Source organism: Harpia harpyja, chromosome 15 (genome assembly GCF_026419915.1).
Source record: "Harpia harpyja isolate bHarHar1 chromosome 15, bHarHar1 primary haplotype, whole genome shotgun sequence".
In the NCBI taxonomy this organism is placed as follows: domain Eukaryota; kingdom Metazoa; phylum Chordata; class Aves; order Accipitriformes; family Accipitridae; genus Harpia; species Harpia harpyja.
In genome coordinates, this window is record NC_068954.1 from 2,206,659 (window position 1) to 2,222,573 (window position 15,915).

Below are 15,915 nucleotides of genomic sequence, written 5' to 3' on the forward strand. Positions count from 1 at the left end.
TGCAGTGACTAGGTGTCCTGGTTTCGGCAGGGATAGAGTTAATTTTCTTTCTAGTAGCTGGTATAGTGTTATGTTTTGGATTCAGTATGAGAATAATGTTGATAACACACTGATGTTTTCAGTTGTTGCTAAGTAGTGTTTAGACTAAGTCAAGGATTTTTCAGCTTCTCATGCCCAGCCAGCAAGAAGGCTGGAGGGGCACAAGGAGTTGGGAGGGGACACAGCCAGGGCAGCTGACCCAAAGTGGCCAAAGGGGTATTCCATACCGTGTGATGTCATGCCCAGTATATAAACTGGGGGGAGTTGGCCTGGGGTGGCATGGATCACTGCTCAAGAACTAACTGGGCATCATCGGTCAGCGACTGGTGAGCCATTGCTTTGTGCATCACTTGTTTTGTATATTCCAACTCTTTTATTATTATTTTCATTTTTTTATTGTTATTATTATCATTATTATTTTCTTCCTTTCTGACCTGTTAAACTGTTTTTATCTCAACCCATGAGTTTTACTTTTTTTCTTTCCCAATTCTCTCCCCCATCCCACTGGATGGGGGGAAGTGAGTGAGCAGCTGTGTGGTGCTTAGTTGCTGGCTGGGCTTAAACCAGGACACCAGGGATGGGGTTCAGCTGCCCAAACACCATCGCCCTGCGTTGAGGGGTATCCTGCAAAGCCTAGAGGTGCCACTCCAAAGGTGACAGTTCTCTGCAAGTCCTGCATCATATCTGCCGTGGTATCTGCGTACGTCCACAGTATCATACTCTCACCCTTCAAAACAAGGTGGCTGGATCCAAACCGTGTATTTGGCACGGTTCCTGGTTCAGGCTAATGTCCAAATTGTGTCTGAACAATGTCTAGAAGAGTGCTAGCAACCCAGGCCAAAATCGTGCCAGGGAGCGTGCTAACAATTTCATAGTGTGGATGAGCAAGTTCCAGTACCTGGGAACACTCAGATCTGCTGTATAAATTATTAGCACAAGATGTCACCCACAGGGTGAGCTGAATCACTGTCTGGGCTTCCCTGACATGTCTCCATCTCATTTGGCTGTAACGGAAGCTGAGACACTCAGATCACCTGGAGACACTGACACTTAGGTGTCTTAATCTACAAGTTCAACCCCAGCTTCATTGTCAACTTATTAACCTGGGTGTCAGCATGAGAGCACTGAGCATTAAGGTAGAGCAAAATGCTTTTATGTTTTTTAAATTAATGGGAGGAATTTTTGGCTTGCAGAACACAGCAGAAAAGGAGGCTGAGAGGCAGAACGTCAAGGCATCTGCCCTGGGTGCAATACAGAATAAAAGCAACTAGAATAAAAAAGAAAAATTAAGAGAGAGATGTTAACCCTTTCACAGTTTAACCATCAGAAGGGTTTCAACTGAAAGACAGCAGCACAATTTCTCTTTTATACGTATCTCGATAATATTTGGGTAAAGGAGTTGGTGTAAAGAAATTCAATGCAAATGCCTCCAGCAGGATCACAGCCTGCAAATACTCAGGTATGGCAACAGCCATGTAAGACATGCAGTCTGCTGCCACTACACACCACCACTGCTTCCACTCTGTGCAGCAATAATACTTTGTGGAACTGAGCACAATCTGAGACAGCCAAAAAATTGTAGAGGGTCCCATCGTGCATCTTGCATGCTGCGCTTTGGGCCTGCCCAGCAGCGCAGAAAACAGAGAAATAAAATCCTTTTGGGTCAGCTAGCTCATTGCTTCTCAACCTGTGTTTTATGGACTACAACAGCCTGGGAGACATCAACGATGTTCTGTGGCACAGCTGGAAAAAAAATAACTAAACAAAAATGCACATACATAGTCCCTGAATGCATGCAAATAAAATCAGGAAGCGTAAAATAAACAATGAGCGTCCAAAGTTTAATCTAATCTTTATTTGGCTGTAAAGGAAAACCACTGCGGCAATGCCACACAAGGCAACCTGTTCTGCTTTCCCAGAAGGCCGGCTGGTCCTTCAGCGTAAAAAGGTTGAGAAACACTGAGCTAGTTCATCTCCTGCCGCAAGGCAGGATCCACTCTACCTAAACCATTCCTGACAAGTGTTGGTCTAACCTGTTCTCAAAAAACTCCAGCATTGGAGATTCCACCACTAACCTCTAGGCAAGCTATTCCGGCAGTGAATTATCTGTAGCATTGGATTTTGCTGGTGTCTGAATTGCGACTCCATCATTGCAATTCAAGCCCATGATTTGTCGTCCTATCTAATGTGAACGCAGAGATCAGATCATTCCCTTCCTCTTTTTGGACATCTTTTGTGTGTCACTGGAAAGATATTATTAGGTCTTTTCTCCATCTTCCCTACAGTAAAGGGATTGTTTTCCTATTTTCTGGACCTGAGACTGTTTTCACATATGACTTGTTCTCAGAAGTATGTCCTATTGATCCTCTGCTTTCTCAAAATGCAGGGACCAGCGCTGGGGATGGCTCTGCCTTTCAGACAGCCGTTTGGGATATTTCCCTTTACTACAATTATAAGACACTGTCATCTTATATTCAGTTTGTGATCCACCATAATTCCCAGCTATTTTTATGCAGAATGGCTGCATACTTGGCTTTTCTCAGATCTGCAGTTTTTGTAAATGTCATTCCTACATGCAGCACTTTTTACTCGTCCTCATCAAACTGCAGATCATTTCATTCTGATTTCTAATCTCCAAAGTTCATTAAAACCCTTCAAGCCTGGTGTCACCTGCAGATGAGTACGTACTTTCCATTCTATCACCCAGATACTACTGAAAATACTTAACAGTTCTGGACTTAGGACAGACTTCAGCCTTCCAGTTTCATAATAAAGCATTTCCAACTACACTGAATATGGGTTCCCAGCCATACAAACCCACCCTTCAGCAGTTTCATCTGGTCTGTACTTACTGAGAGGGCTTTGAGAAGGTCATGTGAATCAATGTAAAAACTCCTGCCCAGAGCACTGTGATTTCTTGACACTGTTTCTCTCAAACTCAGAGTGCTCTAGGCTTTGCATACCAGATATTATAATGCCACAGGCTTTGAAGGGAGTTAAGAGCAGCTTTTGTGCTTTCTGCACCCATTTCATTGGTATGATGAATGACAGAAGTGCAAGGAGAATTAGCTCTGAAGGAGCATGATGAGAGCTACTGATCTAGTGTCATATGAAGGGTCAGAAATTTAACCTTTCAGAAGATGATTCAGCACTCTTATGTGTGTTTGCAGGAAGGTTGTTTCCAGATTTTGGCTCTTTCAGTGGGGGTTCTAATGAAAACATTTTTGCCCTTTTGCCGGTATATCCCATGGGCATTTTAAAACATCCAACAATTTTCAAGAGACAGGTTTTAGGTCTGTCAGTTACTGACTATCATGCTAAAAGGTGTTTTTTGAACAATAATAATTCAACTATTTTGTTTTCTTGGTGTCCATGAAATTCTTTATTATCAAAATGCATGCATGTCAACAAGTTATGGAAAGCATATTTCTTATAAAGATGAATAATCCTTATCAGCTTAAAATCAAAATACTTGTCTGTAAAGACCAGTTCATATGCAAAAAAATTTCCACGAGTGACCCATTAGGTATAAAGAATAAGTGTCAAATAAAGTTACTGTGCAAATACTCTTTATCAGAGTGCTGACAAGGAGCATCATTTCTGTATTTCTGTTTAGCTTGTGTATCATATGTGACCATATAACTGGTTCTTTGGTTCCATTTATAAAGATGTGCACAAGGATCAACCATACAGTTACTACTGAGCCACATTAATACATTCAGCTGAATTCACTCATTTATTGCAACGAAGTCCCTGAGTCTGTATTCCTGCTTGCATAGGAGACTGAGCAGATTACGGCCGCTTTCCCAGAATGGCCTTTAAATAGATTTTGCCGTATAAAAGAGAAAGCACAATGCGATATTTAAGGGGTGAGCTTAGGACTAGGGCAAATCTTGTGCCATTGCATGCTCTGCCATCAGCTTCCTGGGTAGGTCAATTAGAGTTGTATTCCTTTCAAGCAGCCAGCTATGTCTCCCTTCATAGGCTATGGAAAGAAACAGACATCTCTAGAGGGCTGATCTTTCATCCTACATTAAGTGAGATGAATTATCCTCTGGAAGTACCACTTTCTCTCTGTTGACTCTACAAGGAGCCTGTGATGACCAGACCAGCCAGGCCTAAATATTATGTTTCAGACATACACACCCAGCCAGAGAAACCCCATCCCGAATGCCTAACTTGCGGTCATTTGTGGTTGGGGCAGACAAATTCTATCTCATATCTTTCTGTGCCTCATTTTCTCATCTGCAAAACAGGGTGACAGCACTTTCCTCTCTCATGTTGGAGCTGTGAAGATAATGACAGTAAGAAATTGTGAGGTGCTCAGTGATTACAGTATTAGGAGCCACATGTGTGCACTTGGTAGATAACATGTCATTTATTACAGGTTTCAAAGACCTGCTAGCAGGCAATGGTAATACCTAAACATCCAGTATCTTCTTTGAAGTCTTGACAGACTTTTCCCAGGGTTTCTTATCCCATTTCAGATCATTCTGATGATGGAATATGATTTCCCAAGTTCAGAGCTTACAGAATGTGGGCACTGAGGGAATTTACACCTTTACCTTCCTCATAAGTAGAGCAGTTACAGCTCACTTTCACATCAGGAAAATGAATCCCTTTTTCAAAATAGGATAGTTTTTACATTCCCATTATAGTAATCTCTTGATCAGTTCAGAAATCTAGCTGTATTTGAATATATATTTAAAGAGAAAAGTTTACCCATTTTCCAAGTAGGGCTCTTCTTTCTTCGAATACCTATAAAACAAACACACACAAATAAAACTGAATATTTAAAGGGGATTCCATATGTCCTAAGAAAAATATAGCTTGAAATACAATCTACAAAATATAAACAGAATCACTGAATGGAAGAGTTTGGAAGAAACCTGTGGAGATCTTTTAGCCCAAACTCCCTGCTAGGGTCAACTAAAGCAGGTTGCTCAGGGCCGTGTCCAGATGGGTTTTGAATATCTTCTTGGATGGAGACTCCACAACCTCTGTGGCAACTTGTTACAGTGTGTGACCACCCTCCCAGTAAGAACATTTTTTCTAATGTTTAAATGGAATTTCCTGTATTTCAATTTGTGGCTATTGCCTTGCCTTTTCACTGGATGCCACCAAGAAGAGTGTGGCCCTGTCTTCTTTACCCCCTCCCACCAGATATCTATACACATTGATAATGTCCTCCATGAGCCTCTCTTCTCTAGGCTGAACAACCTCAGATCTCTCAACCCTTCCCTATACATCAGATTCCCCAATTCCTTAATAATTTTCGCAGCCCTATGCTGGCTTTGTTCCAGTAAGTCCATGTCTTTCTTGTACTGGGGAGCCCAGAAACAGACACAGCATTCCAGATCTGTCCTCACCAGTGCTGAGTAGAGGGGAAGGATCACCTCCCTTGACCTGCCACCTACACTCTTCCTAATGTACCCCAGGATGATGGTGGCCACCTTTGCTGGCTCATGGTCAACTTGGTATACACCAGGACCCCCAGGTCATTCTTTCCCAAGCTGCTTTCCAGACTGTCAGTCCATTTCTCCAGCCTGTCAAGGTCCCTCTTAATCACTGGAACAACCTGCTCAGGGACACTGTAGGGTCCCCATCGCTGGAGGTTTTCAAGACGCAATTGGACAGGAGGCTAGATAATCTCATCTAGCCTCCCTTTCCCACGAAAGCCTGGACCAGATGATCTTTTCAGATCCCTTCCAACCTGGGCTGTTCTATGATTCTATGATTTATGAGAGCACAAACACCTGGGCTATCAACTACTCCTCCCAATTCTGTATCGTCTACAAACTTGCTGAGGGTGCACTCTGCCCCATCATCCAAGTTGTTAATGAAGATTTAAAATGATCCTAGGCCCAGTGTCGACCCCTGGCGTACTCCACTAGTGACTGGCCTCCAGCTAACTTCATGCTGCTGATCACAATCCTTTGAGGCCAGTAAATCAGTCAGTTTTCAATCCACCTCACTCTCCATTTGTACTTCCTCAGCTTGTCTATGAGGATGTTATGGTAGAGAGTATTGAAAGCCTTACTAAAGTCTGAAAATCAATCAGTTTTCCTGGACCTCTCTTCTCTCCAGGACAACATCCCATGTGATTCTTCCACATAGATCCCTGAAGAGGTCAAAGTCTGCTCTCCTGAAGTCCAGGGTTGTGATCCTGCTATTTGTCTTGCTCTTTCCTCTCAGTATCCTGAACTCCATCATCTCCCGTTCACTGCTGCCAGCATTGCCCCTGACCTTCACATCCCCAACCAGTCCTTCCCTCTTTGTAAGTATGAGGTCCAGCAGAGCATCTTCCCTTGTTGGTTCTTTGATGACCTGTGTCAGGACGTTATATCATCAATGCACTCCTGAAACCGCCTGGATTGCATGTTGCCTTGCTGTGTTGCCTTTCCAGCAGATATTGGGGTGGTTAAAGTTCCCCGTGAGGACCAAGGCATGTGAACATGAGGCTTCTTTCAGTTGTCTGAGGAAGGCCTCATCTGCTTCTTCCTGATCTTCTTCAACTCTACAGGCTGGTTCCTGTGGAAGGTTCCTTTCACTGAATAAGACTCCCTAAAGTTCAAGGGCTATGTGTGCACAACTTTGACAGCTCTGCAGACTTGCTGCAATGTGCTGCCTCTCATCTCCAGCTCCCTTCTTTGTAGCTGCTGCACACACGATGTGCCAACATAGGACTCTGCTCTCTTGGGCATACAGTGATGTGTGGTGCGTCACGTGCTTTGGTGAGACCAGAAGCTGGGCTTCCCACCTCTTTATTTTAGAAATTTCAGTTCGCCTGAGTTGGAGACATTGAGTGCCTGAAATCTCCTAGAATGGATACTGGATACAACATTGGTAGCTATCACACAGCGCTGGTGATAGCTTCAATCTTAACGCAGCCAGACCATTAGGAGTAAGATAGTAAGACCAGTCTTCGTTCCCTGGCCACTTTACAGTGACAACTAATCATAGAATGGTTTGGGTTGGAAGGGACCTTAAAGATCATCTAGTTCCAAGCCCCCTGCCACGGGCAGGGACACCTTCCACTAGACCAGGTTGCTCAAAGCACCATCCAACCTGACCTTGGACACTTCCAGGGATGGGGCATCCACAGCTTCTCTGGGCAACCTGTTCCAGTGCCTCACCACCCTCACAGTGAAGAGCTTCTTCCTTACATCTGATCTAAATCTACCCTCTTTCAGATTAAAGCCATTACCCCTTGTCCTGTCACTACATGCCCTTGTAGAAAGTCCCTCTCTGGCTTTCCTGTAGGCCCCCTTTAGGTACTGGAAGGCCACTATAAGGTCTGCCTGGAGCCTTCTCCGGGCTGAACAACACCAACTCTTTCAGCGTGTCTTCATAGGATAGGTGCTCCAGCCCTCTAATCATCTTTGTGGCCCTCTGGACTCACAGGTCCACGTCCTAACAAGAACGATGATCGGTATCAAAATACAGCAGAGGATTTATGATGTCCACCTTTATCCATAGGGAGCTAGACCTGAAAGCACTAGCGTGTAGCTTCCCACTACCACAAAAATGCCTTCTGTACTCAGGATTGTGACCTGGGAAGTCAGGAAATGCTGTAGATGATTATTCCAGAAGACAGATCAAAGAAGAAAAAGCCCAGCTTACAACTGCACATAAAACCAGCTATTAACCACAACTAGGAAAACATACTTGATCATTATAAACTCCAAACATGTTACTGCTATGACAGTCTGCAAAGGTTCCTGCAGAGAACGACATTATCAGTGCTGATGTCTGGTACAGCAGTTGACAGCATTAGCTCTGTCTCTCTCAGCAGGAGTGTCTCTTGTGAGGGGTGAAAAATGACATTTCTTTTATTTGTATGTTAACAGTTATTATTTGCTTTATTTGCATGTGGGACACTTGGCAAAGTAAGAAAAAAAACCCTAACAAGCTGAACTTGGAAAAGGATTTGCCACAAGCAAGTGATGAATAGTCAAAGATCTAAGTTTGGGGTTGGATAATTCAAATGAAGCAGGGAGCTATTTATATAACTGAAAGCAATGTTAATGGTCTTTGATCAAAGAAAGACACGTACTTGCTTTCAGCAATCTTGGAGATACATCTGAGCCAACTCTGACACAGAGTTCTGCCTACTCCAGGCACTTGGAAGCATTAATTAGCAACAGAATGGCCCAAAATAGGTGTAATCATCCACTGCCTTAATCAAGCCCATGTTTACTGTCCTCTCCTCCAAGGCCTTGGAGTTATACCTATAGTGTGCCTAAGCTGGCTGGCTTTGGACACAGCCTGAGGCCGAGGTTGCTCCTGAGATCTGCCATCTCACATCCATGTCTTCAGGTGGTTTTAAATAAGCTGAAGTTCAAGGCTGTTTGGCAAATCCCTCCACACTTTGCTGCAAATGCCACTGGGGACTCTTCTACCCAACACCTGAATTACTGCCCAGCAGAAGGCAAATCATCTCCCAACTTCCAGCCCCTCCTTAAAGGCAGCACAGCCCTGTACTCAGCAGGACTGATGCTGAAGTCTGTCCAGTTTTGCTGCGGGTGAGCAGGCTACCCCGTCTCCTACCCTTACTTCATCCCTAACTGTAGCACAACCTTGGCATATCTAAGACTCCACCTCTGGTTTTCTGACCATGAATGCTGCATAATTTGAGGTTTCCTAATTCTGGCTTCTTGACTTTGGTCTGTCCCTGATGGTCATCCTGGCTTTAAAACAACCATGACTGCTCATGTCCCAGTAGTAACACCCTGGATAGTCTTTTCTGTTCTAACAGCTGTTGTAAAGGCAGAAAACCATAGATGGAGGCAGCAGGACTCAGGATCTACAACAGGCAGGAGAGAGCTGGGTCCTACCAACAATGCAGACATCTGTACTCCTGAGCATGTTTGAAAATCCAGGGAAATCTACAGGAACTACTAATGGAGTACCCCCAGGATTACCCAAAATTAGACAGGTAGCGAATTTATGTTACTAACTGTTCTTGGGACTGCTCCTAACAAAGGTTTAGTTGGAGTTTAAATGCTTCTGCCTTGGATCAGCTCTGAATTCCCACCACCCCTGCCCCTCATTGCCTACTCTACTAACAAGTACATTTCTTATGCATCTGTTCTCCTTACGTTTTCACCTTCTCACTGTTTTTCACATACCTTCTATCTATAAATTCTTTTCTCTCTTCATGCTTTCTCTTAACTCAAGAGTGCAGAAATGAGCAGAGATATGATTGTATGAAAATGGCACCTTGTCACTGACTAGCTCCCTATATATATCAATTGGACTATCTCCTGATTTCAGCTGCCAGCAATATTTTTGTTGCAACTATTTTTTTTTTCTGCTAACACTGCAGAGCAGTATAGTGATATACGAAAAGGAGTTTCAGGCAGGTCAATGCTTTAAAACCTGGATCAGAAACAAGCAAACACTTTTTATCATGAATTTCATCACTGAGCACAGGTCTGGGAGCTTATGGTATGTTCTTTCCTACCTGGAACATCATTAAGCGTTGGAGTACACAAAAATCCAATATGAGCTACTAAAAGTTTTGCTGCAGCCCAATGCAACATGAGACTGCCTAAGGAGCAAAGGAGTAAGAAGGTGGGAAAGGGTGGTTTTACCCACATACTTATTTCTAATTAGATCATACTTTATTGCACAGTGATGTGCATCTGTAAAAATATGTTTTAAAGGGTGTAGGAAACAGACATTAAAATGATTCAAAGGCTGGAGAATATGCCAGATTGAAAGGACTTCAAAGAGCTCAATCTGTTTAGTTTATCAAAAAAAGTTCAAGTGTTGGCTTGAAGCAGGGTAAAAGTCCTTCCACAAGGAAAAAGTACTGGTTACAGAAGAGTTTAATAAGCTAGTAGGGGAAGATTTAAATGATGGAAGCTAATGCTAGAGGTATTCAGACAGGAGACAAGGTTTCATCTTTTCATGGTATAGGGGATTAATCATGTGAAAAATTATTAGGGAAGTGATGAAATTCTCATTTCATAAGGAATGAAGGTCCTTAACTCCAAAGGAAGTCTGGATATCTTCGTGGAAGATGTATTTTAGCCAAATTCTAGTTAGTGAGCTCAAGACTGGGAGAACTGTGTGAAACAAAAGGGCTCAAGAAATCCAGGAAGCCAGACTACATGATGTAATGGGCCTCTCTGGATTAAATTCTATGAATCATCAACAGAAATTTAAACTGAATTCTGAGGGAGGAATAAGCTTCTGGTGATACACGAGCCAAAAAACCTCAGTTATGTTAGCAGTTCCCAGATATAGTATACAGAGTGGGAGGTTAGGAAATGCATCTCGTTATTTATAAATTGAGTGCATCATTTCAGTTTCCAAAATACCAAGCTAGGCTCATCACTGCCAGGCTTCGCAGAGGAGCAAGAGCATGGGTACTAAGGTCTCTCCTACGAGCTGAGGTGGAGCACTCCGGCCACTCAGAAACTTACGCTGACACTCAGTTTGCTCTGGGGTTAACTGAAGTCTTCTGGTGCAGAAAAAGAATGATTTGGTAACTTTCACTAAAAAATGAATACACATTTTTTGTTTAAAAACAACCGATTTGGCAAAATAACAGTACTTGAACTAAACACTTGCATGCTTTAAACATTAGAACTTTCCATTTTTACCTAACAATTTATATATATATGTATACATAATAAAGACTGTATGTGTGTTTGATATATGCATACTTCTAATAGCAAACACAATTTTTAAGTTTTTATTCCATTACTCATGACCTACACAGGCAAAAACATAAGTTAAATTTTTCTAGGACTTGAGAATTTGTGAAGTGAACCTGAGAATTTGTCTTGGGATTTGAGAATATTCAAAACTGACTGGACAAGATCCTGAGCAAATGCTCCAGCTGACTTTGCCTTCAGAGTTTGGAGTAGATGATCTCCGTAAGTCCCTTCCAATCTCAACAATTCTGTGATTCTATGAATTTCACCCATTTGCATGGAACTTGCCTTGTCATTCATGAGCTGATGGTTCAGTGGAGTCCATGTGCTCATCTTGGTCTGTAGCTTGGGGCCATCCATGTTTCTAGGAGGTGCAAATGCCATAGATACAGGAGATGGTGGGTCCTCTGACGTCTCGTCAGCACCACTGGCTAGAACAATTGAACAGAACAAAGACCAACATTATCTCTGTGCTACTCCCTTACAGTATGTTAGTGAAAAGCAAATAATTTTAAGAAGGAATCCAACAATTTCATAGCATAGCAATGATACAAGTAAAATTATTTGGAAATCAGTTAGGGTAAGGCCTTTTATTTTACGTAACCACAGTAGCCATGGCAGTAAAGGCCAGATTTCCTGCCACTAACATCATATAAATAATTAATAGTTAAGCAGTTCTTCCCCATCACAAATGTTATTGAATATGCCTTTGATTTTTGCTGCATGAATGATCACAAGAGGATATATGCAGCAAGCTAGAAAATACACAAAATTTCTCTTTCCAGTTGTTGGCACTGACAGTTGAAGATAACTTGTGCATCTACTTAAGTGACCCTAGCTAGGTTTTTACTGATTTTGGTGGGCATAGAATCATACAATCGTTTAGGTTGGAAAAGACCTTTAAGATCATCAAGTCCAAACGTTAACCTAGCACTGCCAAGTCCACCACTAAACCATGTCCCTAAGCACCACGTCTACACGTCCTTTAAATACAGGGATGGTGACTCCACCACTTCCCTGGGCAGCCTGTTCCAATGCTTGACAACACTTTCCGTGAAGGAATTTTTCCTAGTATCCAATCTAAACCTCCCCTGGCACAACTTGAGGCTGTTTCTTCTCGTCCTATCGCTTGTTACTTGGGAGAAGAGACCAGCCCCCACCTCACCACAACCTCCTTTCAGGTAGTTGTAGTTGTAGAGAGTGATAAGGTCTCCCCTCAGCCTCCTTTTCTCTAGGTTAACAACCCCAGATCCCTCAGCCGCTGCTCCTAAGACTTGTTCTCTAGACCCTTCACCAGCTTCGTTGTTCATCGTTGGACACACTCCAGCACCTCAACGTCTTTCTTGTAGTGAGGGGCCCAAAACTGAACACAGTATTCGAGGTGCGGCCTCACCAGTGCTGAGCACAGGGGGACGATCCCTTCCCTGGTCCTGCTGGCCACACTATTTCTGATACAAGCCAGGTTGCCGTTGGCCTTCTTGGCCACCTGGGCATACTGCTGGCTCATATTCAGCCGGCTGTCAACCAGCACCCCCAGGTCCTTTTCTGCCAGAGAGCTTTCCAGCCACTCTTCCCCAAGCCTGTAGCGTTGCGTGGGGTTGTTGGGACCCAAGTGCAGGACCTGGTACTCAGCCTTGTTGAACCTCATAGAACTGGCCTTGGCCCATCAATCCAGCCTGTCCAGATCCCTCTGTAGAGACTTCCCACCCTCAAGCAGATCAACACTCCTGCCCAACTTGGTGTCATCTGCAAACTTACTGAAGATGCACTCGATCCCCTCGTCCAGATCATTGATAAAGATATTAAACAGAACTGGCGCCAATACTGAGCCCTGGGGAACACCACTTGTGACCAGCCGCCAACTGGAGTTAACTCCATTCACCACAGCTCTTGGCCATCCAGCCAGTTTTTTATCCAGCGAAGAGTACACCCGTCCAAGCCATGAGCAGCCAGTTTCTCCAGAATGCTGTGGGAAACAGTGTCAAAGGCTTTACTAAGGTCTAGGTAGACGACATCCACAGCCTTTCCCTCATCCACTAAGCGGGTCACCTTGTCATAGAAGGAGATCAGGTTAGTCAAGCAGGACCTGCCTTTCATAAACCCATGCTGACTGGGCCTGATCACCTGGTTGTCCTGTACGTGCCGTGTGATGGTCCTCAAGAGAATCTGCTCCATAACCTTCCCTGACACCGAGGTCAGACTGACAGGCCTGTAGTTCCCCAGGTCTTCCTTCCGTCCCTTCTTGTAGATGGGCGTCACATTTGCTAAAGTCCAGTCAACTGGGACCTCCCCAGTTAGCCAGGACTGCTGATAAATGATTGAAAGTGGTTTGGTGAGCACTTCCACCAGCTCCCTCAGTACCCTTGGGTGGATCCCATCCGGCCCCAAAGACATGTGTGTGTCTAAGTGGTGTAGCAGGTCGCTAACCATTTCCCCTTGGATTACGGGGGCTTCATTCTGCTCCCTGTTCCTGCCTTCCAGCTCAGGGGGCTGGGTACCCCGAGAATGACTGGTCTTACTATTAAAGACTGGGGAAAAGAAGGCATTAAGTACCTCAGCCTTTTCCTCATCCTTTGCCACTATGCTTCCCCCCGTATCCAATAAAGGATAGAGAGTCTCCTTAGCCCTCCTTTTGTTGCTAATGTATTTATAGAAACATTTTTTATTGTCTTGTATGGCAGTAGCCAGATTAAGTTCTAGCTGGGCTTTGGCCCTTGTAATTTTCTCCCTGTATAACCTCACGACATCCTCCTAGTCCTCCTGAGTTGCTTTCCCCTTCTTCCAAAGGTCATAAACTCTCCTTTTTTTCCTAATAACGCCAAGTCTCAAAGGGCCAATTTGTTTCTGTAACACTTAACTGAAAGAATGAAATCCAGAATGGTTCAGAATTGACTGAAATCTCTTAGGGTCCTGTGTTCAGGCAGATTGGTTTTGACAGTTTGGACTGACTGTGCTGCTCTTTTAAACAAAAATTTCTACATGAAGTAAATCAGACATTTACAAAATTTTCCCTTCCCTTTTGTGACACCAAGTAACTGAACTTTGTTCAGACAAAGTAATTTCTTCATAAATTCTTGCCCAAACATAGGAAAAGCTTTTTTCCTTCATCTTCTGTCCTGCAGCTGGATTCAGCAGGATAATGTCATTGCTCACCTCAGGCATCCAATTTCCAGACTGGAGGCTTAAGCTGCAGCAGCCTGAAAACCAAGTAATTTCTTTACCACATTAAAAAATATCTCAGTTCCCTGCATACAGTTATTAGGCAATTTTTCTGTAAACACTTCAGATCGCTTTAAAGCTTCACAGTGGCAAGGTGAATAATAGGACTTCTGGAACAAAAGAAAAGGCAAATCCACTAAGTAACTCCAATATTGTGTTGCCAGCCTACCCCGAACCCAAGCGCCTCAAAACCCACCCAGCAAAAGGACCTTTCCAGCTAATAGAGGTCTGAGGCTCACAAGACACATCTTCATGAAAGCCCAGTCCCCCATTCCTCACCCAGACAAAATTCTTGTCTATACCAATGGAATATTAATCTTCAAAACTCACTGCAGGATCTGTCTGGGCACATCACCTTTTTGGTTAGTTTTTCCTCCCTTTCTTTCCTAAATTATTATGGAATCAAAGAAATATAAAGAAAAAAAAAGAAAAATCTGTTACATCTTTCTCTCTGCATCTGGTGATGTAATATGGTCCGTGGTTAGGAAATAAGTTCATTAAAAGAGTCTGAGTTCTTTCTCTTTCATTTTTTTTTTTTTGTTAGAGATCCTTAAATAACTTATTGTCTGCACACTGCAATTTTAACTTCCCACAGAGAAGCCACTGAAAGCTAAAAGACTTACTTACTAAGGTTTCAAAGCCTCATATTCTGTAGTTGGCCAATGTTAGAGGCTTCTTGTGCAACTGAGTAGGTGCATTTGGGATATGCATTACGATGGGATCGCTTACTGGCTTGTTTTTGTTTTGGTTTGGTTTTCTGCAAGGCCCCTGCCCTTTTCAATGCACAGAAATACAACATTACAAGCTAGAGAAACAGCTCCATTGCCAAAAAAACAGGTTCAGGCAACCATGTCCTGTTTTTCAGGGACAACCTTCTACATTAGTCACAAAAACATCAGTTGTCACTGCAGCACACTCCCAACCCTGGATTCATGTTCCAGTTTCCCTACACAGACATGCTTTCTTGGTGCTGGAGCAGCTGCATTCACAAAGCGCCTCTGTGAACTGGCGCGTTAGCAGCTTGCAGCCCAAAGAGACAGTCTTGCCTCTGGACTCTTGTACGCCCTCTGTGCCAAAAATGTGGCTCAGAACACACCTGGCAGAAGTCATGTTCCCAGCTGCACACGCCATAAAATGGCCTGAATTGCACTTCATGTTTGAGCACAATGTGTAAACGGGGCTGCAAAGGCAGGTACGTTCAGGCAAACAGGTGAGCACAGCCAAACATTTTAACTTTGTAGATGATGTGCCAGCTTGCCATCCCTCCCTCGCTACCCCTTTGCTAGCACAGTCACACAACCACCGTCTGCTCTGCTCCTTATTGCCCCAGCTACACTCAGAATAGTGATGAGGGGAGGGAGGTGACCCCAAGTCCAACCTCAGCGGCCTGTGTTTACAGGGTGAATTCTTTGGTGAAGTCAGGACTGTGCAGTGTCACTTTAGAGCACGTGTTTCACTGGGGTTCCTCAAAGGCAAGCTGTACATGCTGGGACTCAGTGCGCTTACTTATTAGGTGGCCTTGAACTTCATGGGATGCATCAGAGGAGCCAGCAGTGTTAGAAAATCTAGAAGCACCTTACCTGTAACACGCAGCTAGCCTAAAAATTGGACTGCAAGTTCTTTATAGGCCTTCTAAGAAGAGACTTGGTTTACCAACTACAATTTAGCTACCTGTTCCCCAAAGCAAAACCTGGGCTTCTTGTCTTCACCTTGAACTCCCTATTCCTGGCAGGATTAACAGCTAATCTGGCTTCTTCAAGAGCCTAGAGTAACTCTGATCAGAGTTAATCTATGACATGATACTGAGGTGGCTGCAGGAGCTTGCTCAGGATGCATTAAAAAGCAGCTGGTGTACTGTGCAGACCAGCGATTGTCAAGCTGTTTAGCCAGGGCCCTGCTTTTCTTCTGCAATAGTCGTTATCTTTGGACTGGCTGCCCAAAATAACATTCCAGAGATTGCTCCAGCTTGTTCTTCACATATCCTGGGATG

The 15,915-nt window shown here is 43.7% G+C and overlaps 1 protein-coding gene across 1 annotated transcript in view; it reads right to left on the reverse strand.

Moving 5' to 3' along the window:
• Positions 1-15,915, reverse strand: part of FBXO16 (F-box protein 16) — a 41,502-nt gene that overhangs the window by 22,050 nt on the left and 3,537 nt on the right. The window contains 2 exon segments of the mRNA XM_052809625.1: positions 4,762-4,797; positions 10,995-11,137. Coding sequence (XP_052665585.1) covers positions 4,762-4,797; positions 10,995-11,090 — 132 coding nt within the window. The 5' untranslated portion in view covers positions 11,091-11,137.